The sequence below is a fragment of the Tachysurus vachellii genome, chromosome 1 (genome assembly GCF_030014155.1).
Source record: "Tachysurus vachellii isolate PV-2020 chromosome 1, HZAU_Pvac_v1, whole genome shotgun sequence".
Lineage (NCBI taxonomy): Eukaryota > Metazoa > Chordata > Actinopteri > Siluriformes > Bagridae > Tachysurus > Tachysurus vachellii.
In genome coordinates, this window is record NC_083460.1 from 23,017,662 (window position 1) to 23,033,038 (window position 15,377).

At 38.5% G+C, this 15,377-nt stretch overlaps 1 protein-coding gene across 4 annotated transcripts; it reads right to left on the reverse strand.

Moving 5' to 3' along the window:
- Window positions 1-347: 347 nt before the first annotated feature.
- On the reverse strand, window positions 348-15,087 carry b3galt2 (UDP-Gal:betaGlcNAc beta 1,3-galactosyltransferase, polypeptide 2). Of its 4 annotated transcripts, none has more exons than XM_060877696.1 (4): window positions 14,778-15,087; window positions 9,866-9,994; window positions 8,809-8,868; window positions 348-3,770 (listed from the first exon to the last, which is right to left on the reverse strand). In XM_060877696.1, exon 4 carries the CDS (start codon window positions 3,526-3,528, stop codon window positions 2,227-2,229), a length of 1,302 nt encoding a protein of 433 aa, XP_060733679.1. In that variant the 5' UTR covers window positions 3,529-3,770; window positions 8,809-8,868; window positions 9,866-9,994; window positions 14,778-15,087; the 3' UTR covers window positions 348-2,226. The 4 variants fall into 4 exon arrangements, with proteins under 4 accessions (XP_060733679.1, XP_060733661.1, XP_060733670.1 ...); XM_060877678.1 differs by having other exon boundaries at window positions 9,849-9,994; XM_060877687.1 differs by lacking the exon at window positions 8,809-8,868.
- Window positions 15,088-15,377: the final 290 nt, after the last annotated feature.

Below are 15,377 nucleotides of genomic sequence, written 5' to 3' on the forward strand. Positions count from 1 at the left end.
TATACAATAAAAAACTGGGAACTGACTCTATATATCGACAGCGTATGTATGGTAAGCCCAAGGGATTTTACTAATTAACCTCTGTTATGTAGTCCACCCAATATACATTTACCCACACACAAGAAGTGCAGAAACCTCATGTTTAATTCATTGTGAATAAGCCATGAATCAAGCCATACATTTGAACACCAAATGACTGTGGTCTCTCCACTACTGCTCAAGCTTTGCATTTATTTTTTCTGTCACAGTGGCATGGTTTTGTTATTCTCTTTCTCACACACATGCACACTGACACACACACACACACACACACACACACACACACACACACACACACACACTTCACATTTCACAAATGTACAGATCAGTGGCCAGTTGCCATGGTGATGAAACAGCCCATTTTTTTGGCTGCCTTGGCTGCCTGGTGAGTAAATGAATGCTCCCCACTTTCCCAGGGTATAGAGGAAGCTACACAAGAGCAAATCCAAAGGTTTTTGATTATGACAATGTCCATAATCATGATCCTCTTTATTTAAAACTACTAGAGGGGATAATTAGAATAAAATAAACACTGTGTTTCAAACAAATCAATAATTAATATTTCCCTAAATATTTCAATGCATGGGAAAGGCAGAAGCACTACATGAAAATTATTGTAATGAACAAATTTTAACATTAAAGTAAACAATTTTTACACTGCATCAAATTAACTATGTAACCAAGTAAAAACAGAATGTGAGAAGAATCTTAGTGAGCTTTTTTACGCATGTGCTACGTGTCAAACCAGCAAATCTGTGCATTATGGGTATTTTATGCCCAGCAGTTGTACAATGCCTATGTTTACTCTCTCAAAAATAACACTAGAAAAACTGAAAGGATTTTCAGTATGAGCTTATTGAGTAGGATTTATTTAGGTACAGGTTTTTAATATCCATGTAAACCTTTCCCTTTAAGACATGCATAAACCTTTTTTAGGTATAAAGGTCAATCACTGGATTCCCATCAGACAGCAGAACATATAAAATTTGGAGCAGAACAGTGTGACCATAATAGTGAACACGTCTAACAATTACTGCTATATTTTTGACAAACTGTTTATGTTTGAGGGGAAGGAATCAGAATACACACTACTTGTGTCCTGTAAATAAGCATTAGTTCAAATTAGCTGATGATGATTAACCAATGAACTTACTGTAAACATTTGACTTTTCAAAATAAGTTAAATTTTGCAATATTTTGGGTTATTTTCTGTAGATTCATGATATAATCCATCCCAGTTCAAAGTGTTAATGCTAGAAAATGTAGGAAATAATTATGAATACTATCTATCTATCTATCTATCTATCTATCTATCTATCTATCTATCTATCTATCTATCTATCTATCTATCTATCATACCTTTATTGTTTTCCTCTCCCAGTCCATTCTTCACAGAGTGTATGAATGAACTTTGGATGTGGATCATTTTGTATAAGTCATGTAATAGTGTTCAGTGGTCAGGAACCATATGAAACCCATTAAAGAGACCAATAAAAAGGAAAAAACATTTAATAAATAAAGTTCCCAAGAAGGGTAAACATATGCAAGGCTTTGTGTCTTTGTCTTTATATCAGAACACCTGCAGACCTACACATTAATTAAATTATCCAATCAAACAATCATGTGGCACCAGAACAATGTGTAAAATCATGCAGTTACAGGTCAAGAGCTGCAATTAAAATTGTCATCAAACTTCAGATTGAGGGCAAATTTAACCACATGGTTGTCTGATTGAAAAATTGGCAGAAAGAGCATAGGTACAACAGGTACAGCTATGTGTGTGTATGTGTGTGTATGTGTGTGTGTGTTTGTGTGTGTGTTTGTGTGTTTGTGAGAGAGAGACAAATCTACCACTATAATGTCTTCTTGTAAGTTTTCTTGTTTAATACAGAAATAAAAGGTCTGGAGTGAAATTGTTGCATTGTGAACTTTCTTGGCACCTGAATAAGGGGGATCTCATTTGTTATGCTTTTTGTGCATGCTATATGTTGCACATAACATTTACCTCTCATTTCCCTTTAAAAAATATCTAAACAGATTTACAATACATAACATCTATCAAATTTTAAAAATAGTTTTAGTTGACTTTACATAATGACAGAAACTGTGCTCTTTCCTATATTAAGGTTCTGATTGATTTACTCATGCTTTAAAATACTTTGTTGCAGTGAGTCATGCGTGTGGTCATCACCGATGCCTTTCCCACTCCAACTTCCTGTGACGCAATTTGCTGTTCTTCTCCTTTACAATGTTGATGCAAGCATTGTGCTTGTTGCTCTGCAAGTGGTTCCAGTACTTGATGAGTTCACTTGGTTGAAACTGATGGGAGGTGATAAGGTGACTGTATTTACAGCTTGAGTAGGAAACTCTCCAGTGGTTGAAGAGAAACTCATTTGGCGGTGGCACGGGATCGATGCGCAGCTTTGCTAAGCAGATTCCTACATAGACATCCTCAAGATGCAAGCGACGTATACTCAGTGATGCCTGATAGATCTTGCCTGCCATGTCTCCAGAGAACACATAGCCTGTGCCAGAACAGAAGATGGGATACCTCTCACTGGAATAGAGCTCTGGAGGCATGTACCACTTACTGTCTTTGTTGCGATTTGGTGCATAGCCTCGCATTAGGTAGCCGGTAAAGTAATTGTGCTGAGGTGGTAATTCTGGCTTCAGCAGCTTTTTGATTAAATACTCTGTATTGACAAACATGTCGCTATCAGTCTTCATGACGTAGCTGGCATGAGGACAATACTCGGCAACCCAGTTCATGCCCATCAGTGTTTTGATGGTAAGGTTGTAGTAAGTGTCCATGTAGTCCTGCTGTATGATGTCATGGTGCTGCAAGCTTTCTTCAACAATGGCGTGCTGAAGGTGGCCATCAAAACCGGACTTCATGCCCATGAGAAATAGACGCACAAAACCCATGCCCATGAACAGGCTCTCATTTCCCCATGTTTGCCTGATAGCATTCCTAGCCTCCACATGCCCTGGCTCTACTGCAATGAGCAGAATGAGAAAAGGGCTGCTGTCTTGACATTTGTAGGGCTCATTCAGCAAATACCGGTATGGATTAGGTGCCAGTTGCTCTCCCACACCCATTTCTCTGTGCAAGGTATTGTCATTTGTTTTGTTAGTGCTGAGAGATGCTTCCATTCCTGAGATGCTTTGAATTGCACCCTCTGATTGATGAGAACTGAAGTTCATAGGTGGCTTAGAAGGAACAAAAAGTGACTCCCTCCAGAGGTTTTGCAGTGAACTTTGGTTGCCCTCAGCATGTTCCTTTACTGGATGCAAGCCATGCATTGTGTAGGCCACAGAGTCTTCTCGTAGTCCTTGTTGACTGGGTAGCCAGTCCTTGAAGCTGCAGCTGAGAAAGATGGTGAAAATTAAGGCTAGAAAAAGCAGGCACATCATGTGCATACGGAAGAGTGACCGCTTGATATTCCATGTCATCTTAATTGGACAGCAATGTCGCCGTCGCCACTGCATGTTACATATATGTGCTGCTCGTGAAAGTGTGGTTGTGCAATTTAAAGAGGTCAAATGTGTAATGAGAAGCCTGTTATGTGATGGTAGCAGGTAGGCAGATGGGTATGTTTGGATCCAGACAGTGCTAGAGAAAAGATGACATGTTGCCAATGAAGATATTTGGGAGCAGATCTTTTCAGTAACAGCAAAGCTTCATCAGGCTTCAGAAGAAATTTACTTCCTTGGACCACTGCTTGTGCTTCCTAAAAAAAGAAAAGATAATAACCACAAAATTAATGCATGTGGGCTAATAGGATTTAAGCACTCACATTTAATATTACTAATCTCTTTTACACAGTGAAAAGCTAAGCCTTCTTTAAACAGTTTTATCCTCAGTCATCTTTTCAAAGTACACATTTGTTGATGATGGAAAATTGGAAATTGTGTTTATTGGTGACCACCATAATAGATCACTGCGAAGACTGCGAATTTTGTTTATGTTGTATCACCAATTAAAATCCTACAGTTTTAATTCATTCATCTTCTACCGCTTATCTGAACTACCTCGGGTTATGAGGAGCCTGTGCCTCAGGCGTCATCGGGCATCAAGGCAGGATACACCCTGGACGGAGTGCCAACCCATCGCAGGGCACACACACACTCTCATTCACTCACGCAATCACACACTAGGGACAATTTTCCAGAGATGCCAATCAACCTACCATGCATGTCTTTGGACCGGGGGAGGAAACCCCCGAGACACGGGGAGAACATGCAAACTCCACACACACAAGGTGGAGGCGGGAATCGAACCCCGACCCTGGAGGTGTGAGGCGAACGTGCTAACCACTAAGCCACCGTGCCCCCCCTACAGTTTCATAAACAAATAAATGTTTATCAGATGCTCAGTACCATTTCAATGGTATTACACAAATGAAATAGTCTTTTTTGCCTAAATTCTCTCTGAATTATTGACTTTGTATGGTCCCTATTCTCGATCCTGTGCTAACCTGATAACATTATTGGATTGCTTTCTAGTTTCACATCACTTCTGTTCCTAATTTTTGTCAGTTTTCTGGTATTTTCACTTCCTACTTTTGTGATGTTTTGTACATAAACCATCTGAACACCTGATCATGGATTATATCATTGTCCTTGATCGACTTCACGAAAGCTGGCCCTTACTACGAGAGCTCAGTGAAGAGATTCCGAGTGGAGAAGGACCTATACAGCTGGGATGTTATTGGAGCAATGAAACAGAGTGAGGGAAATGCCACTTTGAGGGCCTCTGTTTCTGCTTTTTTTGATGAAGAGGCTGTACATGAAGCATTTAGGCCATTGATGGGGTGCCATTGGGTGAGACACGATCATTTGGCAGACCTCCTCCTTCTTCTCCTCCATGACAGTGCATTCCACCAAGAACACATCCACTTGGTGGTTACACACTCAACCAGGTACCAATCATCCTGGGCCTCCTGTGGCTAGAACACTACAATCCTCTATTGTCCTGTCCAGACAAGCAAGACTAAAACCTTCAGGCTTCCATCTTGCTAGCCTTACAACTGTGAGATTAAGCTGATGCCTGGTTTTATGCCACCCAAGGGCATGGGTATCTGTGGCAGGGCAATGAGCCATAGAGCATATCCCTGAGGCTTGCTCCCCTGCACTGTCTACCAGGACTTCAACCAGTTCATGCTGAAGAACCCTTTCCACATACCTTTTTTTTCTGGCAGCTCAGGAACAGCTATGTATGACACGTTTTCTTTTACTAAACTCCACCTACACAGAGCTTACAACCTAGTGGGCAAGTAAAAGACTGCCGTCAGTACCACCAATGGCCACTATGACTACCAGATGATGCCATCCAGGCTCCCTAGCACACCCTTGAAGTTTAAGTGTCTGGGCAATGACATCCTGAGGCACATGTTGGGGAGATTTGTGGTGGCATACAGTAAAAAAATATCCTGATGTTCTACCCCACCTCTGTTTCCTGTGTCCAGCATGTCTGGCAGATCCTCCACCTCCTGTTAAACAACCATCTGTATATAAAAGTTGACAAGTGCAAGTTTCATCAGCACACAATTACATTTCCTGAGGACATTATAACCCCAGAGAGAGTGGCCATGGACAGGAGCAATGTTCACAGCCATGGGGGACTGTCCAACCCCACAGACTGTAAAAGAGCTGCGACACTGACTGGGGTTTAGAAAGCTTCAACAGGAGCATCATCCATGGGTTCAGCTCCATTGCTCTAACCATCACAGCCTTACATCTTATAACGCCTGACCTGTTACCTGACTAACTGCTGAACAAGCCATGGCCTGAGTGTATTCACCACTGCACCACAGTCCCTAAAGCCTTCAATTTAGGTGGTTATTAAGCCCCTTATTAAGAAACCTAATTTTCGATAGATCCTATCAAATTAAAACCAGTACACAGAAGCTTTCACAATTCAACTTCCATTAGAGGGATGTACTTTCAGTACTAACTCGACCTGGGTGTCTTATTAGCACAAAACTCAGGACTTCTGCTAGTTCCTAGAATATGAAAGACTACTAAAAGCGCTAGAGCGTTTTTGTATTTAGCTCCTAACTTTGGAATAGTCTTTCTGACAGTGTCTGAGGCTCAGACACACTCTCATTTTCAATGTAAATGTGATGTATCTCTTTAGCTAGACATACACATAATACATTCTACAGATGTGTGCTCTAGTAGATACACATTATTATCTAGTTCTGGTTAATATTATGAACAGCAGCTATGCTAATTTTTCTCCACTTGCTTCTCTTTTTCTACCAATCCCAAGGCATTCAGTGATTGTGCCAGCTCCAGCTGTGTTGCACTTCTTGAAGATTTCTCTGGCAAGCTGACACCAAAAGAACAGAATTAAGATGTCAGTGATTGAGAGCTGCTGGCAGTGAAGCTCACCATTGAAGGATGGCTGATTTCTAACACATGTATCCATTCTGTGATAGGCTAGTCACAGCGCCCCTCCCCTACAGTGATAGGCTAGTCACAGCGCCCCTCCCCTACACACATACAGATGTATTGTGTTGCTGTGTCTCGCTCTGCTCACTCACAGTCACACACAGAACAGCTCTCTGTCTCTCCCTCAGTCACTCGGGTTTGCGGGTCTTTTCCGTTAAAGTTTAGGGTTTCTTCAGTTTTTTACTTCGGGTTGTAACGTTAATAATACGTACTTACTAACCAGTAGAGTTCTTTTAAACGTGGGTTCATTCAGACGTGGTGCTTGCTTGGTAGAATGCGACTCGCATTGCGTCTCTGCCTGTCGGAGATTTTTTTTCTTTTTTAAACCTTCAGCTGTCTCTAACCAGTAACCAGACACTGTGTGTCTGACACGTTTTTGCTGTATTTCATAAAAACATAAAGGTAGTAAGCTAGTGTTATAAATATTACAAATTAATTATTACCGGTTAAAGCCCCGCCCATTTCAAGACAAGCCCGTATTGGAGATATACGTTTTTTAAGTCATGAGCCAAGGATTCCAATGATATAAAGCACTTGAGATTTGGACATATGGGTTTTAGGGGTTTAGGGGTTATGGGGACAAACACGTTTTGGGGTGCTGAAGCACCCCAAATTGTCCGATTCCGCTGAGATTTTGGCCCTGAGTAACTGTGACCAGTACTACCATCTGAACAAGTTTGAGCTCTCTAGGCCTTACGGTTTGGGCTGCACGACCGTTTCTAGGGCGGAATAATAATAATAATAATAATAATAATAATAATAATAATCCTAACAAAAACAATAGGTTTCCAGCGCTTCACGCTTGAACCCTAATAATAATAAAAATCCTAACAAAAACAATAGGTTTCCAGCGCTTCGCGCTTGAACCCTAATAATAATAATAATAATAAAAATCCTAACAAAAACAATAGGTTTCCAGCGCTTCGCACTTGAACCCTAATAAAACTGACAATAACAATAGGTGTCTACGCCCCTTCGGGGCTTGACCCCTAAAAAGCAGTCAGATCAAAAGGGTGATGTTAAATGCGTTAGAGGTCAAATCATTTATTATATAGCTTATTTTCATCACATAGTTTAGTGGTAGAGATCAGCTTGGGTCAATTATGTCAATGCAGAACTTCTTCTAGAGAGCATTTCACACAACATATTCTCATCACTGAATGTTGATGTTCAGCATATAGAATTGGTGTAAGGAATATTCAGACAGCCAGTCCACCACAACTTCTTATTCATGAGTTTGAATCTATCTTGGTTGTCAGAAGGAAGTGGCACTAACTGAACAGTAGTGACAAGAGTCTTCTGTGTACATATTCTTTGTCCTATTCGTTTCATTTAAAGTTTAGGAATATAAAACCGTGAATGCGATCTGCTTGCAAACATTTTCAATCTTTCTTGCATGGTTAGTTGCATCACTTGCATTTCAAAATCGAATAAATTCTAATAAACCCAAGCACAAATTTTGGTTCTGAGGTCAATTCAATTGCCGATATGTTGCTGTCTGTGGAAGAAAGAGTATTAATATATTTTCTAGCCTTGCCTTTGTGTCTGCTTGCAGTAATGATGGAGGAAGTTATTTTATTTACATACTAACATGCTAGTGTCGATAGTTACACACCACAGAAAGACATAATTCATTCCATTTTGAATCAGTTAAAATGACCTGACAAAATGACTGAGATGGTGTGGGGAAAAAAGAAGGACAGAACTGTATCATGTCAAGAGTTTTAGCAATAGTCTATTACAGGGTTTCTGCAGGGTTCCACCGGGTTACATTTAAGCCGTTTTTAAGACCTTTATGACTGCAACTTAAGAACAGTCTCCTGGTGGCCCAGCAGCAGGATCTCATGCTCTCATTTCCATGGCTTGGGTTAGATTCCTGGGCAGAGATCCAATCCAGCCACTGAAGAGTTAATTCTCAGTGCCAGTCTCAGGGCCAAATGAAATGGGAGGGTTGTGTAACCAAAAGAACAACAACAACATGAATGCAACTTAAGACCTATTCCACATCCTCCATGAGGGATATGAAGGTAGCTCTGTAAATGAATTTATTTACGATCAACATGAACATTTACCTGAACATGAACACAGAGAGCTATGTATATGGAGGAGTAATGTGTCTAGGTAAAACCACCAGAATAAAATAACCACCAGCACAGCTAGAACTGTGAGTTAGACACCATTTCTATGTCTCTACACACAACTTTGAGGAAACTATGAAAATTGGCAAAAGAATAGATAATCCCACTTTGCCATAGCATTGTTAAATAATGTAAAATTTCATAATACTTGCTAATAAATAAAACACTTACTTACTTTTACATGTTTCAGAAATTCCTGGGTTGTAACATGCCCCCAAAAAATAGGGATTATTATCTAAAAAAAACATGAAACAGTTTTTTAGTTAATACCTGCTTACCGTCTTGCTGCCTGCTTGGTTTTGTTTGTTTGCTTTAGACTTCCTGCGATCATCAGCACAAAAGGGCTCTTATGAACTTAAGACAGATGTGGTCTCTCTTAATGAATCTAAATCTAATTCTAAATTGCATAATTTAAGACCTTGTGCCTTTACCACACTTGAAGGATTTAGCAATGTCAAAATCAAGAGACATTGTGTAAAAAAGCTATCCCATAACACCTGTGTTTTTTTGTGTCAGGACTCGGCCATGTGCTCTTGATTATGTTCCCTGTTACATGTCTGCCCCGCCCTTGTTTACTCCTCCCCGTCTCTGCACACCTGTTCCTCATGTGGTCATTGACCTGTCTATTTAACTAATCCTTCTGATGTTGTCTTTTGTTTGGTCTGGTATTGTCTGTGTCCCTGTTTCATGTTTTTTAGCTAATAAATTATTATAAATTACTGTTTTATTTTACGCTATCCTGCAGTTGGGTCTGTTTTTACCCCCGCGTTGCTGACATATTGTTTTTATATGACTGCTGTTTTGCTATTATGTGTAAGTCCAGAACACCTTCACTGTTAATGATGTTGTGGATCCAGGTGATGTCTGGAGGTCACTTACTTGAGTTGCAGGATGCTGTTAATGCAGAGCGGGTCACACTGACTTTGGAGATGCTTTTGGTGAGAATATGGAACAATACTGGGTGAAGGCAGGCATTTGCTGTTTGGTTTTTACAGAGGGTTTATGTTTTTCTGAATTCCCATGTGACCCTAATGTCTTTATACACAAAGTTCCTAATTTTATCATATGGTTTTTTTTTTTACAGAAATTTTCCCCCAAAACACATCAAAGTTTCAAGACCTAAAGTTCGGTTTGTTGAACTTTTTAAGACCTTTAAAGGACACGCAGAAACCCTGTATTAGTCAAACTACATTAAAAAAGATTATATATACATACACACAAACAGAGCTCACTTCCACTTGTGTCACTTTGGTTGATGTAGATAAATCTCTATATGTGTCCACTTTCCCTGACTCCTTGAAGTCGTCTTCAGCTTCAGCATCCTCAGGGCTCAACTTAACAAATCTCTTTCCTTCCAGACTCTGAAACACAAAAGCGAAGATGTAACACCATTCTGCACGGCATGCCATTTGTTTTTATACTGAAATCTACAGTGATTTGATGTTTTTTTTAATAATTTGCACCTGCAATCACATCCAAAAATAAATTGCAGAGAAATCTTGTCTGAAAAATGACTCGCGCATTAAACAAGTGCCAACCTTTCAAACACAAAAAAAAAATCTAGCAGGCATTTTTCAACTGAAAACAACTGAAACTCTATATTAATTTACATTAAGCAGGTAAACTACACCAAGTCTGAAATCAATCCTAGAGTGCCTAGATTAATTTCTAACACATGTATAGCTTTCCAGAATCTTTGGCTTTAGGGTAATATTAGAATATGTGGAAGTGGTTGGCATCCAGAGAACCAGACTGCCTTATTTAAAAAAAAAAAATATATATATATTTCCCAAGCAACAATCTCTCCAGTATAAAGAGCATTAAATTGCATTAAATTTCCCCCATCTCTCCTTATTGTATAGAGATGAATTTCCTTGTAAATCAGTCACTGTTTGATCGAATTTAGTGATTAGTGACCTAATTCTCCACTGATTGAGCATTGTAAGCTGGGGAGATAAACTATAGCATGTGAGTGATTAACTGTCAGTGAATTTTTCTGATAAAAATGTTATCACAGTTGAAATATCTGTAGAAATCCTTAGATTCTGAACTGAATTTCTAAAGTCTTCTAAATAGGTCTTCTAAAACTGCAACCAATCTTCTTTGTCTATATTTAGATGAAGATGAAAAAACATACTTTAACCTCATCTGATTTTGTTAGGTATCATTCATTCATTCGTTCATTTATTTATTCATTCATTCATGCATTCATTTATCCTATTTTTATTTATTTTCTGTCTCTGTGTACTTAATCCTTAATGCTCATTTATCCTATTGTCTTACTTTATTTTCTGTCTCTGTCTCCTCCTTATATAAATATATATAAATAATAATAAAAAACATAAAAATAATACTGCAGCTTCACACAGGGTCATATTATATTGTCCCTCAAATGAGCATTGATGCTAAGAATGCTGTTATCAGTGAACTGAGTGCCCATGCACTTGATTTTTTTAAATTGTCGTTTTTTATTCAGCACTCTTGAAGAACATCTTTTCTCATTTTGAGAATTTTTATCTGTTTGTGGATGTCTGAATACAAGGAGTTTTCTTTCTCCGGGTCCAGATGCTAAATCCGTTCCATCAGTGAGGGATGACTTGTTTACTGTCACCTTTAGTTCATATCATTCACTGCCTCCTTCACTGAGTTGTAAAGAACTGTGCCCTCAGCACAGATCACCTTTAACTTGGCGGGGCATCGAGACAGAAATTTGATATCATTCAGTGAGGAAACAGATGTTCCTTCTGTATCCTATTCGACTTCTTGGTATTTTATCTGTATACAACATAAAACAAGTTGGATCTGGATCTTTCGAGATCTTTCGGTACGAAATGAGTCGATATTTGATCGTCTAGCTCGATCCTCTTGATCATTTAGCCCTAGATTTAATTTGAAACACTTGAACTGACTTTTTCCCTGTTTGTTGCATATATTTTATTTATATTATATATATATATATATATATATATATAACTGTACAGTGTTTAGTTGTGAATAGTTTGGTGGTACTCCTAAGTCTATAACCTTGTAATCCAGTGTTAATGTATTCATTAATAGAGACTTAAAAGCACTTATGTAAGTCGCTCTAGTGTCTAATAGTGTCTGCCAAATGTAAATGTAAATGTAAATTTGTTCCATTAGCCATATCGTCTCTTCCACCACTTCTTCCTCGTTCTTAATTCTTTGCTTCATCTATTCTGCTACTTAAGTTCTTATCCTGGACTTTTTCAATTCCTCTTTTATATCATCTTTTATATCAAGACCTTTGTTCCATTGAGAAAAGCTAATTTTGCTCCCCATGTTCTCTGTCGCAGCTTGTGCTAAATAGTTCAGGTATGTTTTTAGTGTGAATATTTTGGTTAGGGCCAAACCAGTTGTCACCTTCCTTCCCAAGCCTATAGTAGCCTACTGGTATTTATTTTGGTTGAGAATATTTTTACATTAATGAAAACTCACCTATCTGAATTTCCCAAGAGCATTTGCACTATTACTGTTCATTAGGGAGTAAATTTGAACCATTTGAACGATTCCCGTTGGCCAACAACAATTAGCTAACAATTTAGTGATGATGTCATCATAAAAATATATAAACTTGATTTAATGAAACTGTTTCTTTGCCTGTTTTTTTATTATTATTATTTGGCTGTGCGTTTTGAATTGATTCCTGTTTATGACTTTGTATTATGTTTTGATGCCCCGTTACATCTCCATGTTGGACCATTACAATATTTCATTCGGCTCAAGTCTTTTGTTTGCATTCTGATTTGCAGTGGATTTGTAGTAGTGCCAGTGATTAAGATGTTTGAATCCCAGGGCCACCAATCTGCCACTCCTGGGCCCCTGAGCAGGGCCTTTAACCCTCAATTGCTCTGCTGTATGAAAGAGATAAATATAAGTTGCTCTGGATAATGACATAAATGTAAATGCTTTCTAGTCTATTTACCTCTGCCTAGTTACCCCACCGTGAAGCTGCCCCACCCTTTTTATGGTGCATTCACTTGTGTGTGGACTGAAATATTTATATAGTCTACAGTGGTCATGTTGGTAGGCTGGTCGCGTATTTGTGAAGGCATTGAATGATCAATATATTAATTCAAATAAATTGTAATCACACACACACACACACACACACACAGTTCCTGTTAACTTAGAATACAATAAGCAATTCTTCCTTATAGTCATTTTATATCACCGTGAATATACACTCATGTAATAAAGTACTTAATAAAGGGAATAACACTAATTCTGAGAGCAAAACATCTATTGCTCTCAGAACAACCTTGGAGCTTCACTGTCACATCACTTGCAAAATCATGCTGAAAGTAGACATTAAAAGATGCATATGGTAAATGCACATGATCAGCAATGATACGCAAATACTAAAGAAAACATTCCCTACACCATTACACTACCTCCACCAACCTGGACTGTAAACACAAGGCAGGTTGAGTCCATGGATTCATATGCGCCAAATTCTAACCTTTATGCCTCAGCCGAAATCAAGATTCATCTGACCATGCTACATTTTTCAAGTCTTTTAACTGTCCAATTTTAGTGAGCCATAGCTTTCTGTCAGAGGTGAAATCCGATGTGCTCTTCTGTTGTTGTAGATCATCTACCTTAAGGTTTCATGTGCTGTGAGATGCTTTTCAGCTCAACACAGTTGTACATAGTGGTTACCGGAGTTACTGTAGCCTTAATATCAGATCGAACCTGTCTGAAATCTCGACTGTTGTGCGTGATAATCTCAGAAGATCAGCAGTTATAGAAATACACAAACCAACCTGTCTGTCACCAACAATGATGACACAGTCAAAATCAATGAGGTCACATTTTTCCCCTGAATCGAATGGTTGATGTAAATATTGGTTGAAGCTGCTGGCTGTGTCTGTGTGATTTTTTTGCATTGCATAAATGATTAGGTCAAAATTTCCTAATAAAATGTCAGGGGTTGTGTATTTAGACAGAGGAAAAGCTGAATATGAGGCAGAAATAGTAAAACAAATAGCTGATGCAAGGTAATGTTGTCTCACACACTTACACACATTGTCAAAATTAGTAAACAAAAAAATTAACAATATGTAACAACAACAATCTTTATCATCATAACAAATTTAGAAGTTATTTTTAAAAACTAATAATTGGCTAATCAATATGAAATAAATAATAGAATATTAAATGTTCATGTCTGCAACTACAATATTATTATTATTATTATTATTATTATTATTATTATTATTATTATTATTATTATTATTATTTCACTTTTTGTTATTCATAAAATACCATTTTTTTTGTTATTGTTTGTAACAAATCATATCACAATTGTTGGACTGTCACTCATATGAATATTATATTTAATGAATAATATTGTTGGTGAACGTAATATGATGTATGGAATTTTTTCAGTGTGAACGTATTTTTCTGTCATCTTTTTTTCTCGCATTTTTTGTTAAGCATTTTTACTTAATTGACAGATGTAACATTTGAATAAAGACAAATGTCTGTTACAAGGCCGAGCTAGCCGATAACTGAGATTCTTTTTTTTTCCTATACATTATTGGCGTCTACAAGGAAAGCAGCGAGTATTGGGTGGTGCCCAGAGTTATGTATCATTCCTCTGAGATTTCACACTCCAGTGCTTAAACCTTTATCTGAAATTCCTGATGTCCTGCAGAACATTATATTCTCCTTTGGTTCCTTTTTATTTTCTTGTGTATCAGGGTAGAAATTGACGTTATTCTCTTAAGCTACAACCAAAATCTAAAGCTAAGATGTGCTCTAGATATACAACATGTTAGGTTAAAAAATGATAGCAGCTAGGAGTCAGACGCTGTCAGGCATTTTAGGGCTCAGCAATATAATATATAGACGTGGATAAGACGTACCAGATAACGGATGATGGTGTTGTGCTTTGATCCTGTTTACATGTCATTGCTTCCTGTAAATCCTCCATAAATCAAAGACAAATTTCACTGCTGTCACAGACTAGCTGTCATTTTCTCAGACTGCTGAACTGCTTTGTTTTTGTCTCCCACATTCATTTATTAATACAAAATTTTCATGCCAGAGATTTTCTGCTAGATTAAATGGAGTTCTAAGGGAAATGGTCAAAACCATGGCTTCAATTTCCATTGCACGTACCTGCAAAGAATTGTAGGTGAGTCCAGCTGAGGCTTGTGAGGATGGTGGTAGCTAGCGCATCACACTAAAATCCAGGCAAATAGCAACAAAGGACACACTTTGTGCCTTTCCTGAAGCCGCCATGGAGAAACATGATACACAAGATCGGCAAAAAGAGGGCAAGACTCTTCTCTGTCTTCCATTCCTCTGCTACCTCTGTGTGATGGTAAAATGCACCCTCATATGCTCATATGTGTGTATGTATGTGTATGTGTGTGCGTGTGTGTGTGTGTGTGTGTGTGTGTGTGTGTGTGTGTGTGTGTGTGTGGGAGGGGGTCTGCTGCTCCAGTCTGCTGTGAATGCATTGACTGGTGTCCCTCTGACATAATCACATACTTAGAGGAGGATCCCACGTGACCGTTTTAGATTTGCAACCCCCCACCAATGTCTGTCTTCCTTCCTCTCACTCCTCATGCCAAGAAAGGAAAAGGGAGGGACTGAACTCCTATGTGTGGTAAACAGGGAGAATGGAGGGTCTCTTTTTCATATACGACAAGATGTCCGGTCCTGTTCTGAACCTGCTTCGTTTCTCTTTTCAACAGTGTTAAAACAGTGTAAAAA

Excerpts from the sequence above, each read along its gene's own strand:
- b3galt2 (XM_060877687.1), bottom strand. The coding sequence starts at position 3,528 with ATGCAGTGGCGACGGCGACATTGCTGTCCAATTAAGATGACATGGAAT.